The sequence below is a fragment of the Barbus barbus genome, assembly GCF_936440315.1.
Source record: "Barbus barbus genome assembly, chromosome: 49".
In the NCBI taxonomy this organism is placed as follows: Eukaryota; Metazoa; Chordata; class Actinopteri; order Cypriniformes; family Cyprinidae; genus Barbus; species Barbus barbus.
The window spans coordinates 6,997,259-7,019,550 of record NC_136727.1 but is presented as its reverse complement, the minus strand read 5'-3'; the positions used below and the strand labels follow the sequence as shown (position 1 = coordinate 7,019,550).

Sequence of the window (22,292 nt, the reverse complement as noted above, 5' to 3'; positions counted from 1 at the left end):
GCAAAGCAAAGCCTGTAACATGTGATGTGAGTCTGTCAGTCGCTCATTCAGCTGATGGTCAGCAAACCAGGAGCATCTCCAGCAACAGAGCACCGCGATCCTTCTCAACTCATCATGTCATCTGTATCTGTGAACAGTGAGCTTGTCTTCTACATTAATGGCAAGAAGGTATGTTTACATGACAGATATTGGTTTTAAATGATGTTTTATTATGATCTGTATATTTAAGGCACATATATTCAATTTGATCAATGTGTGCTTTATCTTATCTAAAAATGGTACAGTCTTTCTGACTTTTTGTGTCAATAGTTTTTTTTGGGGGGCTCATAATATTATTAATATATCACTATAGCTTTAAGATTGCTTTAGCTCATAAATAAAAGTGTACAATATGAAATTAATTTTCGACTTAATTTGCTAGTATCACGAAAGAAGGAAAGCTGTGATATACAGTAGATGGTATTTTTATTACTTCTATTGAGATGAATATCAAAATGTTTAAAGGGATAGTTCACCCAAAAATTAAAATTTTCTCATCATTTACTCACCCTCGTGTCATTCCAAACCTGTATAATTTTCTTTCTTATGTTGAACACAAAAGGAGATATTTTTGAAGAATTTTAAAGAACTAAACAGTTGTTGGTCCCCACTGACTTCCGTAGTGACAGAAATACTATGGACGTCAATGGGGACCATCAACTATTTGATTACCAAAATTCTTCACAATATCTTATTTTCTGCTTATCATCAGAAAGAAATTCATATAGGTTTGGAATGACACGAGGGTGAGTAAATTATGACACAATTTTAATTTTTGGGTGAACTACCATTTAGTTTATCATTTCTAGACTTCTCATAATCATAGTAAATAACCAAACTTGAAAATAACCAGGAGGAAATGGCATGACTAAACATGCGTAACAGAATCAATGCACATGACAGTCAGCTGGCTGCCAAACAAAATCATCTCATGTATGATGCCATGAAAATGATTTTCTACGCTTTAGACAGTCCATCATGCGTTTCTCCCTCCCACACACACACATACACATTCTCTGGTGTGTATGGGTGTGATAGATATGTTGGTCTCCAAAATCCAATCCTGTCACGTGGCACACACTGAATGATGTTTGGCTTGATATCACAACATTTGAGCAATAGCGGTCAGTTTATTTAAACTTTTTGTTGTTGATTTTATGTAAAGATAGTGGAGAAGAATGCTGATCCAGAAGAAATGTTACTGGCATACCTGCGAAGAAAAGGTACGGTAATTTCCATGAGACAATGCTCCAAAAAAAAAATGGTGTAGATCGTCAGTATATTTATTAGATATACATACATTTAATATAATTATAATATTTAAAATATTTTCATATTTAAGTTATGCAGAGCTTTTTTTTTTTTTTTTTTTTTTTTTTTTTTTTTTTTTGCAGAGCCCCTAAAGAAAAAATGATGGGAGGAAAAATTATACTTATAATTATACAATGCTTTTGTGTCTCTTGCAAGAAACTTTGCTTTTGCGTTTGCTTGCAAAGCTTTTGCGTCAAACACAAAAGCACTAAATCATATCTTTTTAAAAATATTTTCTTATTTTATATTTATCACCATGTCCCCTTAGAGGCTCTTACATAACTTACAGGGAAAAAAAACAAAAAAAGTGTTTTGTTTTTGTATTCAGTGGGTCTGACGGGCACCAAGTACGGCTGTGGTGGAGGGGGATGTGGGGCCTGTACTGTGATGGTCTCCAGATATGACCTTATCCAGGATACTGTGTTGTATCTTTCACTCATATCACAAATCTAACAGCATAAAACCTTGATGTGAAAAAAATAATAAAAACTACAGGTCCTTTTCAAAAAATTAGCATATTGTGATAAAGTTCATTATTTTCTGTAATGTACTGATAAACATTCGACTTTCATATATTTTAGATTCATTACAACACAACTGAAGTAGTTCAAGCCTTTTATTGTTTTAATATTGATGATTTTGGCATACAGCTCATGAAAACCCAAAATTCCTATCTCAAAAAATTTGCATATTTCATCCGACCAATAAAAGAAAAGTGTTTTTAATACAAAAAAAGTCAACCTTCAAATAATTATGTTCAGTTATGCACTCAATACTTGGTCGGGAATCCTTTTGCAGAAATGACTGCTTCAATGCGGCGTGGCATGGAGGCCATCAGCCTGTGGCACTGCTGAGGTGGTATGGAGGCCCAGGATGCTTCGATAGCGGCCTTAAGCTCATCCAGAGTGTTGGGTCTTGCGTCTCTCAACTTTCTCTTCACAATATCCCACAGATTCTATATGGGGTTCAGGTCAGGAGAGTCGGCAGGCCAATTGAGCACAGTAATACCATGGTCAGTAAACCATTTACCAGTGGTTTTGGCACTGTGAGCAGGTGCCAGGTCGTGCTGAAAAATGAAATTTCCATAAAGAAATTCAGCAGATGGAAGCATGAAGTGCTCCAAAATCTCCTGATAGCTAGCTGCATTGACCCTGCCCTTGATAAAACACAGTGGACCAACACCAGCAGCTGACATGGCACCCCAGACCATCACTGACTGTGGGTACTTGACACTGGACTTCAGGCATTTTGGCATTTCCCTCTCCCCAGTCTTCCTCCAGACTCTGGCACCTTGATTTCCGAATGACATGCAAAATTTGCAGTGCTGCTTCTCTGTAGCCCAGGTCAGGCGCTTCTGCCGCTGTTTCTGGTTCAAAAGTGGCTTGACCTGGGGAATGCGGCACCTGTAGCCCATTTCCTGCACACGCCTGTACACGGTGGCTCTGGATGTTTCTACTCCAGACTCAGTCCACTGCTTCCGCAGGTCCCCCAAGGTCTGGAATCGGTCCTTCTCCACAATCTTCCTCAGGGTCCGGTCACCTCTTCTCGTTGTGCTGCGTTTTCTGCCACACTTTTTCCTTCCCACAGACTTCCCACTGAGGTGCCTTGATACAGCACTCTGGGAACAGCCTATTCGTTCAGAAATTTCTTTCTGTGTCTTACCCTCTTGCTTGAGGGTGTCAATGATGGCCTTCTGGACAGCAGTCAGGTCGGCAGTCTTACCCATGATTGCGGTTTTGAGTAATGAACCAGGCTGGGAGTTTTTAAAAGCCTCAGGAATCATTTGCAGGTGTTTAGAGTTAATTAGTTGATTCAGATGATTAGGTTAATAGCTCGTTTAGAGAACCTTTTCATGATATGGTAATTTTTTGAAAAGGACCTGTATATTGGTTACCAGTGTTTTTCTACATCAAACCATACAGATGTCACTAAATTTCTTCTTTTATTATCATAACTTACACTCTAGACATTTTGGTAACACTTTACAATAAGGTTCATTAGTTAACATTTGTTAATAATATTAGTAAACATGAACTAAGAATGAACAATACTTCTACAGCATTTATTAATCTTAATGTTAATGTCAGAATTGACTAATGCATTATTAAAATCACAAGTTGTGTTTGTTAACATTAGTTAACGCACTGTGAACTAGCATGAATAAACAATGAACAACTGTATTTTCATTGACTAACATCAACCAAGATTAATAAATAGTGTAATGAATGCATTGTTCATTGTTTGATAATGTTCGTTAATACATTAACTAATGTTAACAAATGACACCTTATTGTAAAGTGTTACCGACATTTTAAATTAAAAAGTCATCAATAAATGTGGTTTTATAATCTTTAACCCGTTCATCAGTCACTGGTCAGTAAATGCATGTCTACAGCCGATATGTTCTCTGCATGGTGCGGCCGTGGTGACCATCGAAGGCATTGGAAGCACCAAGACTAAACTACATCCTGTTCAGGTAAATGATTCTCCTTCACACACAAACTATAAATCATCTTTCAAAGTAGGTATTTTCAGAGGACAGACGAAGTAAACAAATCAAGTACTTGAGTAAAAGTACAGTTACCCTAATAAAGGGGGGAAGGGGGAAGTCGTGGCCTAATGGTTAGAGAGTCGGACTCGTAATCCAAAGGTTGCAGGTTCGAGTCTCAGGCCGGCAGGGATTGTAGGTGGGGGGAGTGAATGTCCAGTGCTCTCTCCACCATCAATACCACGACTGAGGTGCCCTTGAGCAAGACACCGAACCCCCAACTGCTCCCTGGGCGCCGCAGCATAAATGGCTGCCCACTGCTCCGGGTGTGTGTTCATGGTGTGTGTGTGTTCACTGCTGTGTCTGTGCACGATGGATGGGTTAAATGCAGAGCACGAATTCCGAGTATGGGTCACCATACTTGGAAGTATGTCACTTTCACTTTCATAAAAGTACTCCTTTTCAATTTTACTTGAGTAAAAGTACAAACGTACTTGATTTGAAATGTACTTAAGTATTAAAAGTAAAAAGGACTGATTGATGAATGTTTATTTATTTTGCAATTTTATATACAAAATTTTATACATCCTCCTGCAAAAAAAATTAATTAAAACATCACTGCTTATACTGATAATTACTGATAATTCAGGTGTGCAAACAAGTGGGAAAAAAAATTATGTAGTATATAGGAAAAACAAAATGTGTGTTGCCAAATATAAATATACAATATAAAAACGGAGGTCAAACTGGGTAAAAAGTTGTCAGCACTTAGAAAAAAAAAAAATACTACATACTACTTTTTCATAATTTGAAAGTGCTACGGCAGTGCAATTTGCGTTAATTTAATGTTATTTTTTGTTTGTTTTTTTTATAAAACCTACCCCGTTTAGATGGTAATTCACAAATATGGACATGTCTACATTCAAACAATTCATACAGTGGACTTAAACCTAAATATAATCAGGCGTGTGACCTAAATATGATTTATTTTTATTTTTTTACAATAATGCTAAAATTCAGCATTAGTAACTTCTACGAGTAGCTCTGGGGATCTCCTGTTCTTGGCTTATTTAGAGTCAGCCTTGTGAATTCTGTGAATTGTAAACTGGAGACTCGGTCTGATCGGATTCTTTGAATCAGTGAGTTGTTGACTTGAGAACAGCTGCAGTGCACTCAAAATTCATAAATGAATCGTTCAGTGCAATTTGCGAACCAATTAAACAGGCTCATTGAACAGAATCAGCGCCTTCACAAATCGGACACCGTCTTGTAGTGCATGACAAATTCTCCAGTTCAAAACAACGAGGAACGACATGTTTTTATGAAATGTGGTAGAGTAAAAAGTATGATATTATGCTTTGGAATGTAGTGAAGTAAATGTAAAAGTTTCCCAAAATAAAAATACTCCTGTAAAGTACAGATACTTGAAAGTTGTACTTAAAGGGATAGTTCACCCAAAAATTTAAATTCTGTCATTATTTACTCACCCTCAAGTAGTTCCAAACAAAGTTTGTAACCAGGCTGTTTTGGGGTACCATTGACTTCCATAGTAGGAAAAAAAAATACTATGAAGTCAATGGTGCCCCAGAACTGCTCTGTTTCCCACATTCTTCAGAATATCTTCCTTTGTGTTCAGCAGAACAAAGACATTCATACAGGTTTGGAACTACTTGAGGGTGAGTAAATGATCACAGAATTTTCATTTTTGGGTGAACTATACCTTTAAGTAAGTAACGAAGTAAAAATCCTTAGTTGCTGTCCACCACTGGATATATTGAATGGGTAATCGAGAACACACCATTTAGATATTTTTGTTGTTGTTGTTCATCAGGAGCGTATAGCAAAGGCCCATGGGTCTCAGTGTGGGTTTTGTACTCCGGGGATGGTGATGTCCATGTACACGTTACTGAGAAACAATCCACAGCCAACCATGGAGGACATTCGAGAGACACTAGGAGGTATTTAAATACTCATGGATTTAATTTACATTTTTAGAATTATGAATTCAAACACAGAAAACAAGAATTTAAACATTCTGTTTTCTTTCTTCTAAGGGAACCTGTGCCGTTGTACTGGATATCGACCGATAATTGATGGATTTAAAACTTTCTGTGATGTAAGGACTGTTAACTACTAGTAGAAAACAAAAATATCCACAAATTAGTGAAAAGTCATACATGAAAATTTGTATAAACTATAGAGTTTGACTGCAGAAAACAGTTATGTGCTCTATAGTGACATGATTCATGTTTTTACAGACTCCGATATCTTGCCAAAATGGTGATGGGAATGGAAAATGTTGCATGGAAAACTGCAATTCTCACAACAATGAATCTGATGTAAGATATTTAGACATAAATTATTTGAATTTCTTATACATTATCACTAATACAGTAGTACACCTCTTTATTGTTATAAGTAGACAGAGATTGGTAAATATAGGTTGATAACTCTTCTGCTACTGGTATTATTGGTAGATATCTGGAGAACTTTTCAGCATGGATAATGCCTTACCCCTTGACCCAACTCAGGATCTGATCTTTCCTCCAGAGTTACTGGTGAGCAAACTGTTCTTGCGGTAGCTAATGAGAATGAGGACATTTCAGGCCACTAATGATTTTTTTTTTTTCGTTATATCCCTTCTTTCCAATAGATTATGGGACAGAAAAAAGCTGAGCGACTTTATTTCCAGGGTGAAAAGCTCAGGTGGATTTCCCCAGCAGATCTGAAAGATTTAATCAAGCTGAAAGCTGAATACCCCAATGCACCTCTCTTGGTTGGGAACACAACCATAGGTTGGTTTCAAGAGGAAATTCATCCATCCATACACCCATCCATCCAACCAACCTGTTTCTGTTCTTTTACAGGGCCAAAGATGAATCTGAAGGGAACCATCCATCCTTTGGTGATCTATGGTGGTGGAAGTATTCCAGAACTTCGGGCTATAAAATGGAGAAACAATGGTAAATCATGGATGAACAATGTCTCGCCTTTTCACATGCTTAATTAGTTAGCGAATATTACAGCCCAAAAGTAAATTCAACAACACTGTTTTATTTAGGCATAACTATAGGGGCAGGATGCAGTTTGTCTGTTTTGAAGGATGTCCTCCTGCGAGGAATCGAGGAACTCGGGACAGAGAAAAGCAGGGTTTACCAGGCCCTCATTCAAACATTACAGTGCTTGGCTGGCAAACAGATACGCAACATGGCTGTGAGTACCAAAAACAAATCAATTTGAGGAATTAAGTGGAACAGTTGGACTGAAATATATATACACAAAAATAATATTAAGTTGGTAGCTAATGTAGTATTGTTAAATTAACATTTCATGCAAGACCAAAAGTAATTTTTAATGACAAATTTGTGTTTTAATTACTTGTCTATATTCAAGACCATTGGTGGAAATATCCTGAGCGCCAACCCCAAATATGACTTGAGCAGCATTCTAGCGGCAGCGGAGTGCACTCTACACATTGTTTCTAATGGTAATGCCAATATATTTGGAATTTAATTGTACATCATTTCCTATAACTGCATTTTTGCAATATGTCTCAGTTTCCAATATATTTGACACGGAAAATAATGTTTATAATTAGAATTACATTTTTCCATTGGTCTTAAATACAGATGGTGCTCGAGAGATTTGTCTAAGTGAGGAGTTTTTCACAGACTTTGGTAAAACGACTCTACGACCAGATGAGATTCTGCTGGCTATTGACATTCCTCACTCAAGACCGGTACGTTAATCAAAATTGAGGATACAAACTAAAGCCAATGCTAAAACTAAAACATTAAAACTATTCAAGATTCAACAAACACACTTAAGTTACCCTAATAGACTATTAGTCATTGCTAATCCCATCCATTTCATTTTTTAACCACAAATTCACTTTTACACAACAAATACATTAGGAATTCAGTTTATATTCTGAAAAGTTAATCCCTGTGCTTTACAGTGGGAGTTTGTGTCAGCATTTCGCCAGGCACAGCGCAGAGAGTTTGCCTTCTCCATAGTGAACGCTGGCATGAGGGTTGCGTTCAGACATGACTCAAATGTGGTGGAAAATCTGGATATTTTTTATGGAGGTGTGGGACCAACTCTGGTAAAAGCCAGACACACCTGTAAAGAGCTGCTGGGAAGGTACAGCCATCTGAAGGTCTACATAAATCACATCCGAAAATCTTGTATGTGAGAGAACAAACTGTACACTGTTTTACTGAACGTAACAAAGACACTGCTTAGAAAAAGAAAAGCCAACAATTAACCGTTAAATGAATACTAACAAAATCTGGTGCGCTACCTGCATTCTTTTGTTGCTAAATTGCAAACATCCTCGTCAGTGTACACTGATTTTTGTTTGGCAGAAAATGGGATGAGAAACTTCTAGCAGAGGGAACACAACTCTTAGAAGAAGAGATTTCTGTGCCCCCTACTGCGCCTGGTGGACGGGAAGAGTATCGCAAGGCTCTAGTACTCAGCTTCTTTTTCAAATTTTACATGCAAGTGCTGCTGGAGCTCCAACAAAAGGTATGATTGTGGCAATTATTAGTTTAAAAGCAGAACAATTTGCCTAATCCCGATTTAAATTGTTATGCTGTTGCTAAAGGAGGTTGGCATGAATGATTTGCCATTGGAGTATCTCAGCGCATTAAAACCCTTCAAAAATGAGGTGCCGCAAGGAAACCATTCTTTCCAGGTAGGCAGACCTGAGTTACACAGATACAAAATCAAAACAAAGGTTGCATTTTCATATCAAGTGTGATTAACAACTTTCTCATTACCAATGAAATTACAGCTTGTACCAGAGACTCAGTCTTTTAGTGACCCGGTGGGACGTCCCAACATACACCAGGCTGCCCTTCAGCAGGCTACAGGAGAAGCTGTGTATTACGATGACATCCCATCTGTTCAAGGAGAACTGTTTGTTTCCATGGTAACCAGCACTAGGGCTCATGCAAAGATCACGTAAGTGGAAAGAAATTTGTTCATTATTTATGGAATAACAAATTTAAACAACAAAATGTTGATAATTTTATTTTTCTCAACACAATCAAACATTCCAGAAATTGAACACCATCACAAGACAAAGAATCAGCTCATTCCATTATTCATCTACAGACACATTATATATGTTTAATTATCCCTCATACGTAGCATCCATACAGCTTGTTCATCCTCAGGATGTCGGTGTCTGACATTCCCTGCCTCTGTCCGATTTCCACTGTCTCATCAGGAATGGGAGTGATGGTTTCCAGCCCGGGCTGGATGGAGAAGGCTGTTCTTCCATAGTGCATGATGGAGCCGTAGTCATGGAGTGTTTTGGTTGTTGGTGTTTTGTTTTTGGAAGTTGTAGGCCATATCAGGAGACAGGTTCTCCCAGTTGATCTTCACGTACTGGTCACGATCGCTCCTGGTTTGCTCGTGGTAGAAGCCCAGGGCATGATTGAGCTCATGCTGAATGATGCCGTGATGCACACAGCTGTACCTGTTGAGGGAGACCACCTGTTTGCCACCAGTTCTGCCAAGAGAAGAGTAGCACCTGAGAGTAGAGAGGAAGTAATGGGGTTAAATGAATATATATATATATACACACACACACACATACATACATACACTTTATTTATAAAGGGACAGCAGATGAAATTTAGCTCTGTAGCTAATTCTGGGGCAGTTTTCGGACTGTCTATTGTCCCTGTCAAATAAAGAATTAAAAAAAAAAAAAATATATATATATATATATATGTATATATATTGTTTTGTTTTTACTTTGGATTAAGGTATATTACATGTTTCTTGTTAATATTGTATGATTGTTCTCACCCATCTTTGTTCCCAGCTTGAGTTGATCTGGCCACAAAGTGGATGCAGGTTTTGGAGTGAAAAGTGGACATGGCATTCGCAATCACTGATCTGTCATAATAGGCTGCAAACAAAAGGGGCCACAGATTTAAAATGACATTTACATGAATCATTGATATGTTCAATAAATGAAGGAGATTCACTCTCAGAATTCACTGTTTAAGGGATCTCCACTATATTGTTGAAGTTTTTATTCCAGAAACAGTTGTTGTTAAAGCAGTAGAGACAATTTCTGGTTTTAGGAAACACCAGATCTCCTTCAATCAAGACTTCAGAAGATCCTGTATTAAAAACAGATTAAACAAACTATTTATACATCTAGACTGCATTTTACCACTATTTTTTGAAACCCATTGCTGGCTTTATAGAAATCTAAAAGGTGTCTGACCATTGTTGGACTCCAAAATCCTTGTAATGATGTCCAGAGGTTCAGGCTCTGACACAAACACTCCTTCAAACCTTTCCTCCTGGAGGCAGAAACAGAGATGTTTACAATGACTCATTTGAGGAATGTTGATCATTTAAGGGAGAAACTAGACTGGCTCTTACCATGAGAGGAGATGCCTGTGAGACATGGAGAGGGAGGCTCTTGTGTCAGTGTCGTCTCACTGTATAGAGATGTTCAGGATGTTCCTGTGGTGAGCTTTGGTGTCTTTGTGCTGTTAGACATGGACTTTATATTCACCTGAGTAGGTGGGTCTACTGGGGGATTATGTGTAGGGTCTTAGTGTCAAGAGACTAATGTGTGTAACTAAAGGGAGTACACACTCTTGTTAAGTCCAAAACCTTGCAAAATGAAAGGATGTACCCCAAGTGTCTGGGCAGGACAATTTTTAATTTCTTTGAAATTCTAAATCTCATTGTCTTAACCTTATCTTCACATCAGCTCTATAGATGCATCGGTGGCTCTAGCCATGTCTGGAGTGGTCACCTTCATCTCTTCCAAGGATGTTCCTGGTCAGAATCGAAGACTCTGGTTCAACAACCCAGAGGAGCTTTTTGCTGAAGAGGAGGTACCACAATACATATTCTCTGGTTTAAAGACACATCCAAATACTGAATGATTCCTATCTCAGATTAGATGTTTCAAGCCTTAATGCTTACTATATACAGCAGTAGTTGTTACTACTTCTTAGTCAATAATGCTTATTGTACATTTCAGGTACATTGCAATGTTGTGCCTTGTCGGTTTGCCATTTGCAGGTAATTTGTGTGGGGCAGATTATCGGTGCCATTGTGGCTGAAACCAGAGAACAAGCCAAACAAGCAGCTAAGCATGTGGCCATAACTTACCAGGATATCCAACCTGTCTTTTTCACTATAGAGGTATATATTCAGAAAAGACTTGGAGTGCTAAACAAAAGTTGAGGAGCAGCACGTTCATCTAATCCTACTAATCACCACAACTTCTTTCTTTTTTTATGAAGGAGGCCATTGAACACCAGTCATTTTTTGATCCCAAGAGAAAACTGGAAAGAGGAAATGTGGAAGAAGGGTTTGAGAAAGCAGATCACATACTAGAGGGTTATTTTAATCCCTTTTTTTCTAAAGGGGTCTTATGACGCTGCTATAAAGAACATTATTTTGTGTATTTGGTGTAATGCAATGTGTTTATGCGGTTTAAGGTAAAAAAAAACACATTATTTTCACATACTGTACATTATTGTTGTTCCTCTATGCCTCGCCTTTCTGAAAAGCATCGATTTTTACAAAGTTCATCGTTCTGAGAAGCGAGGTGTGCTCTGATTGGCCAGCTAACCAGTACGTTGTGATTGGCCGAATACCTCAAGCGTGAGACGGAAATGTTACGCCCCTCACCGTTTTGTGATGCCGTGTCCCGGCGTGACAACACAAAAACAATAAAACTCATTATAAACGAGGAATTTGTTACTTCCAGTGGGGACATAATTAGTGATTATAATGACTTGTACTGTCTTTTTATGCGGCGCGTAAACATTACCATGTCTGCATTTGTGATCGGAGAAACGACAAACAACAAGCACTAATCTACACTGCTCAAAACTTGCATTTGAATAATCAGTAGCAGAAACGTACTTACAGGCTGTGAGTCAGAACTGTCAGACTGTCCTTGCAAATTTGTAATTTTCCCACTTTATAGAAACAGCCTTTGTGCAAGCCAGCATTGTAGGCTAACATTACTCTTCCAGGTTCAGGAAATAGTCCTTTGTCAAATGCGCGTCACAGTGCACACACTCTTAATATTTGGGTTGAACTGTTCTGGAACAGTGTTGTAAATACAACTTAACCACTGATTTCTAGTTGTGTCCTCTTTTGGAAGCCCAAACAAAGTACTTTCGCTTTTACAACGAAACACAGCGTCTCCACGACATGGTGCAACAATACTACAGCGAAAATAATAGTTCCACTTCTTTCTTTGCGTAAACATTTGGATGGTGTTATGCAAATCTTCCTACACAGTGACGAAGACATGTGGGTGCGTGTTTGAATGAGTTGTTTTAGGAGAGCATGGCAGAGTCTTAACTTTTATAAAGAATATCTTTAGAGACTTTAGTCTTTGCAACTTCAGGGATCTTATCTATGCACAAACAGCTCGTAACACTCCAAAGAGAAAGGAAAGCTTGAAATCACATCATATGACCCCTTTAACTAATCTTTGACTTTTCTTATACAATGCACATTATCATTCTTTTATATATTTCACAGATGAGCTTTATATGGGTGGTCAGGAACATTTCTACATGGAAACTCAGGGATTGATTGCGATTCCTAAAGGAGAGGCAGGTGAACTGGAGCTTTATGTTGCCAGTCAGCATGCAGCATATACTCAGGTCTGTATTGCTCCACAGACATAAAATGATGAGTTTATACCTCAATTTTTAGCCTAATTTCCTCATTTTAACAGGAAGTGGTGGGCATCACTCTCGGCATTGATTTCAATAAGATCACATGTCATGTGAAGAGGTTAGGAGGTGGATTTGGTGGTAAAGTCATGAAGATTGCCTCATTATCCGCCATTGCTGCTACAGCCGCTTACAAGTATGACAAAATGAGACTTGTACCTTTTACACAATGGCTCTTATTTATTTGCTAGTGTATTTGCCTTGATTGCTTATATTTAAATATTTTGTTTACTTGTTTCTGTGAAATGCAAAGATAGTATGCAATGAAAGTAGCTTTTAACATAATGCTAAAGCTAAGTACACTATCTGTACTCTCAAATTTAACCACAGGACTGGCCGTGCTGTGCGATGTGTACTAGAACGTGGAGATGACATGCTAATCACCAGTGGCAGGTCTCCTTTCTTAGGAAAGTACAAGGTAATGTGTCACTATTGGTAACAGTATTTTGACTGGATAAATGTGCAACATCACAATAGCTAAAATCCTGCCTTTTTCCTACAGGTTGGATACATGAATGATGGAACAATCCTGGCTGCTGATATCACATACTACAGTAATGGAGGGTGCACTCTAGACGAATCCTCTTTCGTATGTTGGTTTTTAAGACTTAAACAAGAAAAACTTAAATGTTTCAGATGTATAAATGACCAATCCCTGGAACTGTGAGCTAGGTTACCTTAAAGGGATAGTTCACCCAAAAATGAAAATTCTGTCGTTATTTACTCACACTCATGTCGTTCCAAACCCATAAGACCTTTGTTCATCTTCGGAAAACAAATTAAGATATTTTTTGATGAAATCTACAAGCTTTCTGACCCTACTTAGACAGCAACACAACTGACACATTCATACGCCATGGTACTTTTGTTAACGCACGTCAAAGTCTGATTCTGAAGAGAAGAAATTGTTGAATTAAGTAATTATTTTTGTTTTGTTTTTTATATTTTTATTGCAGCTTCATAAAATTAAGGTTTAACTATTGTTGTCACAGACTGGAATATTTTAACAGTATACTTACTACCTTTCTGGACCTTGGACGTGGTAGTTGCGTGCCTATGCAGGGTCAGTGAGCTCTCGGATATCAAAAATATCTAAATTTGTGTTCTGAAGATGAATGATCATATGTGTTTGGAATGACATGAGAGTGAGTAATTTATGACAGAATTTTCATTTTTGGGTGAACTATCCCTTTAAATTCACATGAACAATAGGTCAGTCTCTAAAGCTCTATTCACACGGGATTAGTATTATCTGGGGACCATGTGTGATTTTGAAATTACCCCCCCACATCTGAATTTCGTGTGGTGCATTCGCACGGGATAAGCGAAGCCTGTGATTTTACTCGAAATTACTGACTTATCTCCCGGATACCCGGATGTCAAGGCTTTGAGAGTCCCGTTCTATGGTCCAGATGGATTTAACAAAAAAAGAAAGAAAAGAAACTAATATAGTTTTGTGCCCCGTGTCATTTACATTTCACCAGGTTAAAATAATACCTCAAGCTTTATGCTTGATTTATTTGTAACACATTAAACCTTTTCAGCTTTCTCTTTCTACAAATTGTATGGTGTAGCAATATGACAGCACCCAAAATACTATCAAACACTCCAACGCAGCTCCATTCTTTGCGAAAGATGGATAAAAAGGCGCACAGGAAACAAAAACCTTGAAAAATTATATACGACCCGCCAAATGCTGGCCAAATCACAGAGATGTCGATTTGCACGGTACTAAAATTATCACAGAACTTCGGTGTTTGGCGAAATATGGTAGGTCATTTGCGGGGGAATTTTTACTTTACAAATTACAGACATGGCCTATTCGCACGGGATTAAGATCACAGACAACCTCCGCAATTATTACAAATGACTGGAGGTCACCAGGTAATACTAATCCCGTGCGAATAGGGCTAATGTCATATATTTTGTATCTTTTGTAATTTACTACCAGATAATGGAGAAAGCTCTCCTTCACATGGATAATGGCTACAAGATTCCAAATCTACGTGGACGTGGACTGGTGTGCAAGACTTACTTACCTTCATATACAGCCTTCCGTGGCTTTGGGGGACCTCAAGGGTTGACCATCATAGAGAGCATGCTACATGAGGTGGCCACCAGGTGTGGCTTACCTGCACATCAGGTGGGATTAAAGACAAGTTGATTAAACAGAATTCAAACAGTGTCTTAATGGATTGAAATTTGAACTGGTAACCAAATGACTTTGTTAAATACCCTACAACTGTTGGTTTGTGATCTTGAGCTGTTGAGGTAACTTTTGATGTGTCAGATCATGATAAAATTGGGGTTTTCATTTCAACTCTCTAAATCTGCAAAGCAAAATATATATATTGTACAGGTGAGAGACATCAACATGTACAAGGATGAGAAATGCTACACCCACCACAAGCAGCTCTTTTCTCCTCATGACATGGTACGGTGCTGGAACGAGTGTCTCGAGAAATCTGACTACACCCATCGATGTCTGTCCATCAAGCAGTTTAATGCCCACAACCACTGGAAGAAGAGAGGGATCTCCATTGTCCCACTGAAGTTTGGAATTGGATTCTCCAAAGGTTTCTATAACCAGGTGGGTGAAAACATGTAAGACTGCACATAAAATGGCGCAGTTTAGTTCACATGATTACTTTAAAGGTTTTCACAATGTATTAGTCAAAACTACTACAAAGAATATCCAATATTGGACAATATTCTTGGAATTTTCTTCAGGGGGCAGCATTGGTAAACATCTACAAAGATGGATCAGTTCTGATATCACATGGAGGAACCGAGATGGGTCAAGGTATCAACACCAAAGCCAAACAGGTGCGATGAGTCTCAATGTTGAACAATGGATCCTAATACAAATATCACTTGAAATATGCCAATATAGCCAGCAGCCATATCACCCTGTAGCCCAAGACTGGTTGCCTACTGAAGCTAAGCAGGGTTGAGCCTGGTCAGTACCTGGATGGGAGACCTCCTGGGAAAACTAGGTTGCTGCTGGAAGAGGTGTTAGTGAGGCCAGCAGGGGGTGCTCACCCTGTGGTCTGGGTGGGTCCTAGCGCCCCAGTATAGTGATGGGGACACTATACTGTAAAAAGCACCGTCCTTCGGATGAGACGTTAAACCGAGGTCCTGACTCTCTGTGGTCATAAAAAATCCCAGGATGTCCCAGGCATCCTGGCCAAATTTGCCCATTGGCCTCTGACCATCATGGCCTCTTAACAATCCCCATATCTACTGATTGGCTTCATCACTGTCTCCTCTCCACCAATAAGAGGGTGTGTGGTGGGCATTCTGGCGCACTATGGCTGCCGTCGCATCATCCAGGTGGATGCTGCACACTGGTGGTGGACGAGGAGATACCCCACTTACTATGTAAAGTGCTTTGAGTGCCTAGGAAAGCGCTATATAAATGTAACAGATTATTATTATTATTACTTGCAAGATAATGTCAACCTTCACGTTCAAATTGCAGATTGCAAGTCGCATTCTGAAGGTTCCAATGTCTTCAATCCACATCAAGGAGACCTGCACAGGAAACGTGCCCAATGCTGCACCATCCGCTGCATCCTTTGGCACCGATGCTGTTGGGATGGCAGTCAAGGTATAGGGACAGTTATCGAATTACAAGTATTTACATGAGTGTCTTTTTCATGACTGAAATTGTACTATTTTGCACATAGAATGGTTGTGAGAAACTAATGAGACGCCTTGAGTCACTCATTAAGAAACATCCCCAATACACCTGGCAACAACTGGTTAGTAGGAGTGGCATCTAAATACTCAATCACATAATACAAACTGAATTAAAGATGGATAGCCAAATGAGAATGACATAATTGCTGTTATGTTTCCAGGTGGTGGAAGCATATTGCCAGAAGATCAGTCTGTCAGCAACAGGTTTCTTTATGTATGTGCTTGACATTGTGATAACATAAAAACAAAAATCTAAGCCACAAACTAAACCGTTCTCTGTGATCAGATATTGTTTAATAATTAAATAAATAATTTGCTTGTACCAGGGGCCCCCACACCAGTGTTGACTGGGAGAAAAGTGAGGGTAATGCATACTACTACTTTACTTTCGGGGCCTGTTGTTCTGAGGTGGAAATTGACTGCTTGACAGGAGATCACAAGGTACTTGTCTTTTAGTTGTTTATATTCATAAATATTCATATGATTTGGCTATGGAACTTACATCTCATATCAGTAAAGATTCATGAGCAGTTATTGATGTGTCGGTAGCTTGGATTCATGAAGCTGCAATTTTTCAGGTTATGTGTGCATGTTCGCAATTTGAATATTAAAATTTTGTGGACTGTGAAATTATATTTTACAGAACATTAGAACCGACATCGTGATGGATGTTGGTCGGAGCATAAACCCTGCTCTGGATGTTGGACAGGTATGAAAGATATGTTATTACTGTACATCAGATACAAACAATTTGGATAATTAGGGTGTAAATCAGTGACCACACACTACAGTTAATAAATATGTGCGTTTACAGGTGGAGGGTGGTTTCGTCCAGGGAATTGGGCTCTATACTATAGAGGAGTTGCAGTTTTCTCCTGAGGGTGTGTTGTTGACCAGGGGTCCCTCTCAGTATAAAATACCAGCTCTGTGTGACATCCCTCCTCAGCTTAACGTTCATCTGTTGAGGAATGCAGACAATCCTCACGCCATCTACTCCTCAAAGGTAAGACAAAAAAGCATGAATGTCAACACAAGTTGAAACAAAATCAAAGCTGTTAAAGTACAAATAAATAGCAAATAACTAGTAATATTTACCTTTCGGTGATAATTGCAGACATAATCACCAAAAGTTACGTCTAGCTTTCTATGATTGCAAAACTCTTCAGGTCAGGCAGGTTCACAGCAGACTTCAATCATTTGAGCACATTAAACAATGTTTGCAACCTCTTCTACTTTGGTAATCTGACATTCTGAACAAAATAGGATATTTATTCACTGTGGAATTTTCTTATTTGTTGAAATATTGGTTATAAAGTTATTGTTTTTTTTTTGTTTTTGTTTTTTTTAGGGGATCGGGGAGCCTCCTGTGTTTTTCGGCTGCACTTTGTTCTTTGCCATTAAAGAAGCGATTGCAGCCGCACGGAGAGAGAGAGGCCTGAGCGAGAGTTTTCCTTTTTCTTCTCCTGCTACTGTGGAAAAGATACGTATGGCCTGTGAAGACTGCTTTTCCAGGATGGTGAGTGAACAGAGTTAACACAGTAAATGCATATTCATAATTTAAAAATTCTATTTTTTATATATATATATATATATATATATATATATATATATATATATATATATAATAATACCACTATAATACATTTAATAGATAAGATTTTATTTGTTATATTATTATACATTATTTTAGGTTTATCAGTTTTGGCTCCTAAAAACTAATTTACAATTTTTTTTTTATTTTTCTCAACAGAATCCACCAGACAGGAGAGTAAAAACCAAACCCTGGGCCATCAACGTGTGAAGAAAAACAAGATTATTCAAACTTTGTAATGCCTGACTTAAACAAGCTGTCACTTCCTTTTCATAAAGACTTTGAGCTCATAAACTGGCTATCAGGTCAAACTCTTAACCTCGGTTTACATGTCAGGGACTTCTAGCTTCCTTAATATTTTTATTATGCAGTTAATGTTTCATAAAAGCAATAAGGAACTTTCTTAGTCAATAGTAGGATGTAGATTCATTTAATTCACATTTATTATAATAGCTGATCCTAAGTGTCAAGTGAACTGATTTATGTGAGATGAAATTAAGATGTTAATCATATGCTTGAATAACTATAAATTGTTCTTGAGACATGATTGCATGCAGAGCTTCATTTGTTTAGTAGATCATTGTTCGGCAATCAGCTGATAATAGTTGGATGTTAAATCAGGTGACTGTTGTATTTAAATATAATAAATGTCTTGTGATTTGATAAGAGCAACACAACAGCTTTAAACCAGAAAAAAAAACATAATAACAGGATTATGATGATGTTTTCATATGTCCAGAGCCCACGGTTGAGCTGGTCCAGAAGTTGATCCACTATGTGCAACCTACCAAAAACAAAACTATATTAATATATTTCAATATCACAATCAAATAACAAGGATAAAGGGATTTTTCACCATATTTATCTTTACTAGGTATTCGTTTAATCTAGATTTGGACTCAAAAAGCACAAATGGTTTACTACAACTCTCATACCAACTTTGTGAAGTGTGTGGCGCAGGCCAGACATGCCCGCTCTGGGGTTGCAGGGCTGTTTAGCTGGAACGGGCCAGTTAAACCTGCATCTTTTCGGGCTGCAGTCACAGCGTCTTTAATAGCAAAGAATACAGAACTGCCCAGAAACACTGTCGGCTCTCCGATCCCCTGAAACAAGAAGATCAGCTTTAGTGTGCATGTTTAGTTTACATTTAGAACAGATCTGGAAAAACACAAAACAATTGGTATGAAATATCAAAAATAGGGTGCAGTATTAGATTTGAATGCACATAAGACATGAAGTGAACCACAAGGGTTCCAAAAAATCAGAATAAATGCATGTAGAAGGAGAAAACTTGAGCTCTTGCATGGTGTAGAGACCCAGACCCTGCATGAACGCTCCCTCAATCTAACACACACACACACACACATACAGGTACATCTAAAAAAAAATTTAATATCGTGAAAAAGTTCATTTTTTCTTGTAACTTATTTCAAAAAGTGAAAGTAAAGTAAAACATTTCATTTGATGATTAGAGCTTACAGCTCATGAAAATCAAAAATCAGTATCTCAAAATATTAGAATATTTACATTTGAGTTTCAATTAATGACCATCCCTACAGTATAAATTCTGGGTATCTCTTGTTCTTTGAAACCACAATAATGGGGAAGACTGCTGACTTGGCAATGATCCAGAAGACGAACATTGACACCCTCCACAAAGAGGGTAAGTCACAGAAGGTCATTACTGAAAGAGTGCTGTATCAAAGCATATTAAAAGTAAAGTTGACTGGAAGGAATAATTTGGGTAGGAAAAGGTGCACAAGCAACAGGGATGAACGCAAGCTTGAGAATACTGTGAAGCAAAGCTGATTCAAACACTTGGGAGAGCTTCACAAGGCGTGGACTTAAGCTGGAGTCAGTGCACCAAGAGTCACCACGCTCAGACGTCTTCAGGAAAAGGGCTACCAAGCCACTTCTGAACCAGAGACAACGTCAGAAGCGTCTTACCTGCGCTGTGGAGAAAAAGAACTGGACTGTTGTTCAGTGGTCCAAAGTCCTTTTTTTTTTTTAGATGAAAGTAAATTTTGCATTTCATTTGGAAATCATTGTCCCAGAGTCTGGAGGAAGAGTGGAGAGGCACAGAATCCATGTTGCTTGAAGTCCAGTGTGAAGTTTCCACAGTCAGTGATGTTTTGGGCTGCCATGTCATCTGCTGGTGTTGGTCCACTGTGTTTTCTGAAGTCCACAGTCAACGCAGCCATCTACCAGGACATTTTAGAGCACTTCATGCTTCCTTCTGCTGCCAAGCTTTATGGAGATGCTGATTTCATTTTCCAGCAGGACTTGGCACCTGCCCACACTGCCAAAGGTACCAAAAGCTGGTTCAATGACCATGGTGTTACTGTGCTTGATTGGCCAGCAAACTCGCCTGACCTGAACCCCATAGAGAAATTATGAGGCATTGTCAAGAGGAAGATGTGAGACACCAGACCCAACAATGCAGATGACCTGAAGGCCACTATCAAAGCAACCTGGGCTTCCATTACACCTGAGCAGTGCCACAGGCTGATTGCCTCCATGCCACGCCACATTTATGCAGTAATTCTTGCAAAAGGAGGCCCAACCAAGTATTGAGTGCATAGAAATGAACATACCTTTCAGAAGCCTGACATTTCTGTTTAAAATATCCTTTTTATATTGATCTTATGTAATATTCTAATTTTCTGAGACACTGAATTTTCATAATCAAAATTTCAAGAAATAAAGGCTTGAAATATTTCACTCTATGTGTAATGAATCTATATAATATATAGGGATGGGTACCGAAACTCGGTATTAAATCGGTCTCGGGGCTAAATTATGAAAGACCGGAGTATCGATAAGCTCTGACGTTATGCGGTACGTCTGTCGGTATTGGAGAAATTAAGAAAACACACATACATTTATTGTTGCTCTCTATCTCTCTCTCTCTCTCTCTCTCTCTCTCTATATATATATATATATATATATAATGTCGCCAGCTGTTTTTATGTGCAATAATATTCAAACATTTGTCTATGATGTATGTTTGCTATGCGCAATTCAGAAGCGAGATCGTGCTCACGCGGAGGAGCTTCAGCACACGCAACATGAAAGTCCTGTTTAATTATGATAGAAGAGAGAACTAACTATTCAAACATCTGCTCACACTTTAGGCCTGTGGCTGTTATATTAAGCTAAGTATTTTTTTTTTTTTTTCGATTTTGGCTTCCAAGGATTATAGCCGCATTTCTTCTAGCACAACTCCCTTCCCTTCATAGCGCGGATTCGTTCCTCCGAACCAAAACTTAACATCTGAATCAGCTCAATCGGTGATTGTTGTAAAATGCCGTCTTTACTGTTGCTACATTGCAGGACATATTTGATAGTAAAAATATGTCCTGCAATGTAGCAAGAATGCCTGCACTTCATCAATTTGTAAAAAAAATACATGCACACTGGTGCATTTACAAATTGATGAAGTGCAGGCATTTTTAGTGTTTTATATACATAAGATAAGATACTGTAAGAATATGAACAAAGAAACAAAGTAAAACAAAAAGTACCGATAAGAATACCGTTAAAGTACCGGATCGATAAGCAGTATCGGTAAGAGTAGTAATACCGTTAAAACCTTAACGATACCCATCCCTAATAATATATGGGTTTCACTTTCTGTAATGAGTGACACAAATATTGACCTTTTTCACGATATTCAAATTTTTTAGATGTACCTTTATATTATATGAGTAAATGCATATACATTCAAGTATAGCCTCTCATGCTCACCGAGGCTGCATTTATTCGAACAAAGATACAAGAGCTGATAAAATGTGAAAACTGTAACTTGAATGCAGTGTAAGTCGCTTTGGATAAAAGCGTCTGATAAATGCATAAATGTAAATGTAGATACAGTAAAATGCTGTAATATTGTGAAATATTATTGTAATTTAAAATATCTGTTTACTATATTAATATACTGCACTTTAAACTTTAATGATGTCTGTTTCCTTTCTAAGTAGAATTTTATTATTATTTTTTTTAATATCAAAATATATAATTTATGCACAAGCGATTAATAGTTATATGTGATTATTAGCCTTTTTTTAATCACCATTGCCCAGTAACAGACGAGTTAGCTCCCCCTTTGTGTCAGATCCAAGAGTAAATTTTGAGCAAAATCTTTTTTTTTATAATTATTAATAACTGCAATAATTTCTTTTATTTAAACATTACAATAATTTTGTTTAGCATTTTATTGTCTCATTTATTATATTATATTATATTACTATAACATATATATATATATATATATATATATATATATATATATATATATATATATTGTCAGGGAACTGTCATGTGTGTGTCGTGTTCCTGCCTCTTGTGCCCTTATTTGGTTTGTTTCCTGTCCTTGTTAAATGTAATCATTAGTTAATTCTTGTCTAGCCGTGTTCGT

At 37.9% G+C, this 22,292-nt stretch overlaps 1 protein-coding gene and 1 pseudogene across 2 annotated transcripts; one reads left to right on the top strand and one right to left on the bottom strand.

Annotated features, from left to right (window-relative positions):
* The first annotated feature begins 51 nt into the window (after positions 1–51).
* Positions 52–18,563, top strand: LOC306867260 (aldehyde oxidase 3-like). The gene is made up of 35 exons (XM_079412864.1): positions 52–168; positions 1,205–1,262; positions 1,679–1,775; positions 3,718–3,826; positions 5,670–5,796; positions 5,893–5,954; positions 6,097–6,177; positions 6,316–6,396; positions 6,492–6,633; positions 6,706–6,801; positions 6,900–7,051; positions 7,232–7,325; positions 7,468–7,577; positions 7,797–7,981; positions 8,206–8,368; positions 8,448–8,537; positions 8,637–8,806; positions 10,587–10,713; positions 10,904–11,026; positions 11,128–11,224; positions 12,386–12,510; positions 12,585–12,718; positions 12,913–13,000; positions 13,085–13,171; positions 14,534–14,725; positions 14,942–15,172; positions 15,313–15,408; positions 16,064–16,192; positions 16,272–16,346; positions 16,446–16,498; positions 16,611–16,725; positions 16,928–16,993; positions 17,099–17,287; positions 17,633–17,800; positions 18,035–18,563. The coding sequence occupies exons 1-35, from the start codon at positions 55–57 to the stop codon at positions 18,083–18,085; spliced, it is 4,077 nt and encodes a 1,358-aa protein (XP_079268990.1). The 5' UTR covers positions 52–54; the 3' UTR covers positions 18,086–18,563.
* Positions 8,986–10,203, bottom strand: LOC306867208 (hatching enzyme 1.2-like; annotated as a pseudogene). The gene is made up of 4 exons: positions 10,089–10,203; positions 9,844–9,981; positions 9,662–9,764; positions 8,986–9,380 (listed from the first exon to the last, which is right to left on the bottom strand). The product of its transcript is annotated as a hatching enzyme 1.2-like (transcript).
* Positions 18,564–22,292: the final 3,729 nt, after the last annotated feature.

What these genes read in the sequence shown, in the direction of transcription:
- LOC306867260 (XM_079412864.1), top strand. Translation starts at nt 55, where the DNA reads ATGGTCAGCAAACCAGGAGCATCTCCAGCAACAGAGCACCGCGATCCT. An exon ending in GATTTAAAACTTTCTGTGAT is followed by an intron (nt 5,955 to 6,096) that starts GTAAGGACTGTT and finishes ATGTTTTTACAG; the next exon opens with ACTCCGATATCTTGCCAAAA. An exon ending in AACAGATACGCAACATGGCT is followed by an intron (nt 7,052 to 7,231) that starts GTGAGTACCAAA and finishes TCTATATTCAAG; the next exon opens with ACCATTGGTGGAAATATCCT.